This window comes from Sinocyclocheilus grahami, unplaced genomic scaffold (assembly GCF_001515645.1).
Source record: "Sinocyclocheilus grahami isolate Dianchi unplaced genomic scaffold, SAMN03320097.WGS_v1.1 scaffold510.1, whole genome shotgun sequence".
Taxonomy (NCBI): Eukaryota; Metazoa; Chordata; class Actinopteri; order Cypriniformes; family Cyprinidae; genus Sinocyclocheilus; species Sinocyclocheilus grahami.
The window spans coordinates 605,548-607,263 of NW_015505689.1; the positions used below are offsets into that span (position 1 = coordinate 605,548).

The 1,716-nt window shown below is 36.4% G+C and overlaps 1 protein-coding gene across 4 annotated transcripts in view; it reads right to left on the reverse strand.

The window, feature by feature from the left end:
- Nucleotides 1–225: 225 nt before the first annotated feature.
- The window catches only part of enox2 (ecto-NOX disulfide-thiol exchanger 2), a 175,464-nt gene continuing 173,973 nt past the window's right edge, over nt 226–1,716 (reverse strand). For all 4 annotated transcript variants that reach the window (XM_016237309.1, XM_016237308.1, XM_016237310.1 and 1 more), the window contains one exon: nt 226–408. In XM_016237309.1, the coding sequence (XP_016092795.1) occupies nt 232–408 (177 nt within the window). In that variant the 3' untranslated portion in view covers nt 226–231. The remainder of the gene's footprint in view (nt 409–1,716) is intronic.

A 1,716-nucleotide genomic window follows, 5' to 3' on the forward strand; every position in this document is an offset into this window, starting at 1 on the left:
TGAATTTTAAATGCAGCCTTGGTGAGCATAACATACTTTTTTCAAAATCTTTTTGAATAGTTGTGTATATAATGTCAAGTCAGAAAGTCAAGTCAAGTAAAAAAAAAAACCTACAGACATTTGTTGTTTAAAGCTCATAGAAGGCTAATTTTATAAATAATATTATTTACCTAACATTTTCAACTCACTACATAAAACAAACTTTTTTTGTGCAATGTGTGCGTCTAACATTCAAATTTTTTCCCCCCAAAAAAGCCATAGCACCCCACAGAGTACCGTACTCCAGGAAGGTGCCTGTATGAGGTGTGATGAGGAGCGCTGATGTGGATGAGAGCAGCGTCTCTCACTTACGCTGGCTTGACTGGTGCTTTCCTCGCCTCCTCTGTCCTCCCGCTCGGCCGTCTCCAGCTAGTCAATTAAAAGAATGAGAGAGCTGTCAGCGAGTAATATGTCACAGGCTCGCGCTCACACACGTTCACACGGGGAAACTAAAGGACACGGGACACACCGCGGGGCAGGGAGCGGAATCACAGGCCTGACACGCCGAGAGCCGAAGGTCACGTTTGCAAATTGATTTCTCTAAATGCCAAATAAGCAGCAAAGCTCTAAAGCATTCGTCCTGCTCAATGAAACTCTAATGAAGCGCAGCGTAAATGCAGAGTGAAGGCAGCCATTTCAAGCCGCTCGGCTGAGATTAGTAACGCAAACTGATGCTGACGCAATATTTAGTGGCGTTTGCCATCACTATTGTTATTGCTCATGCTTATGGTTAGGGATTTGAACAAACCTCAAATCCATGTATTAAACTTTGGATTAGCACCATCTGGGCTACATACATGAATGCTATCTCAAATCACGCGGCTTGTCGAGGAGAGGCGCGTTATTACTTTTCTAAGTGATCTGATTTGCAATTTTCGGCATGCTGTGATAAAACAGGTGAAGAAATCCCATGAAAGACCTAAGCCATATCTAGATACCAGAATATTAAAGGCTCTGTCTGGCTTTTTTTTTGGACTCGTGGCAGCATACAGAGTGCCCTGGGGGCACCAGAATATAATAAAAAATCATGAAAATATTGTCTGGCCAACGGCAAGTTTTAGAGGGCCAAACACCAATGACATTTTCTATAGAAAATGTAAACGCTTTGTATTATAAAGCGGATTTCTTCAGCTCTAAATATGATTAGATGAATCCCATTTAAAGCTATTTTGAAATAGCCAAATACACAGTATGTACACCCGTGACCACATCGGCGGAATTCTATATTTGTATAATTAAATTAAAATAAAATATAAAATAAAAAATATTTTGATTCTTGTAATTAATACATATTTTTGTAATTACTAAATAAATGGTAACAAATTGTATTCTTTATGAAAAACCCCTTGAGATGCATCATCTCATATTCAAGGGGGTCCTAGTACACAAAAAATAATAAATAAATATATAATTAACAACAACAATAATTTGTTTCAAGGGGGTTCAAGTACACAAAAATAAATATATAAATATTTAATTAATAACAATAATAACAGTAAGTTGTTTCAAGGGGGTCCTAATACACAAAATAATAAATATATAAATATTTAATAATAATAATACATTGTTTCAAGGGGATCCTAATACACAATAAATTAATAATAATTATAATAAACTGCTATTATTGACTGAATATTTGCATCTTTTATCGTATTTCTGTTAAGTAAAAGGCCTCTC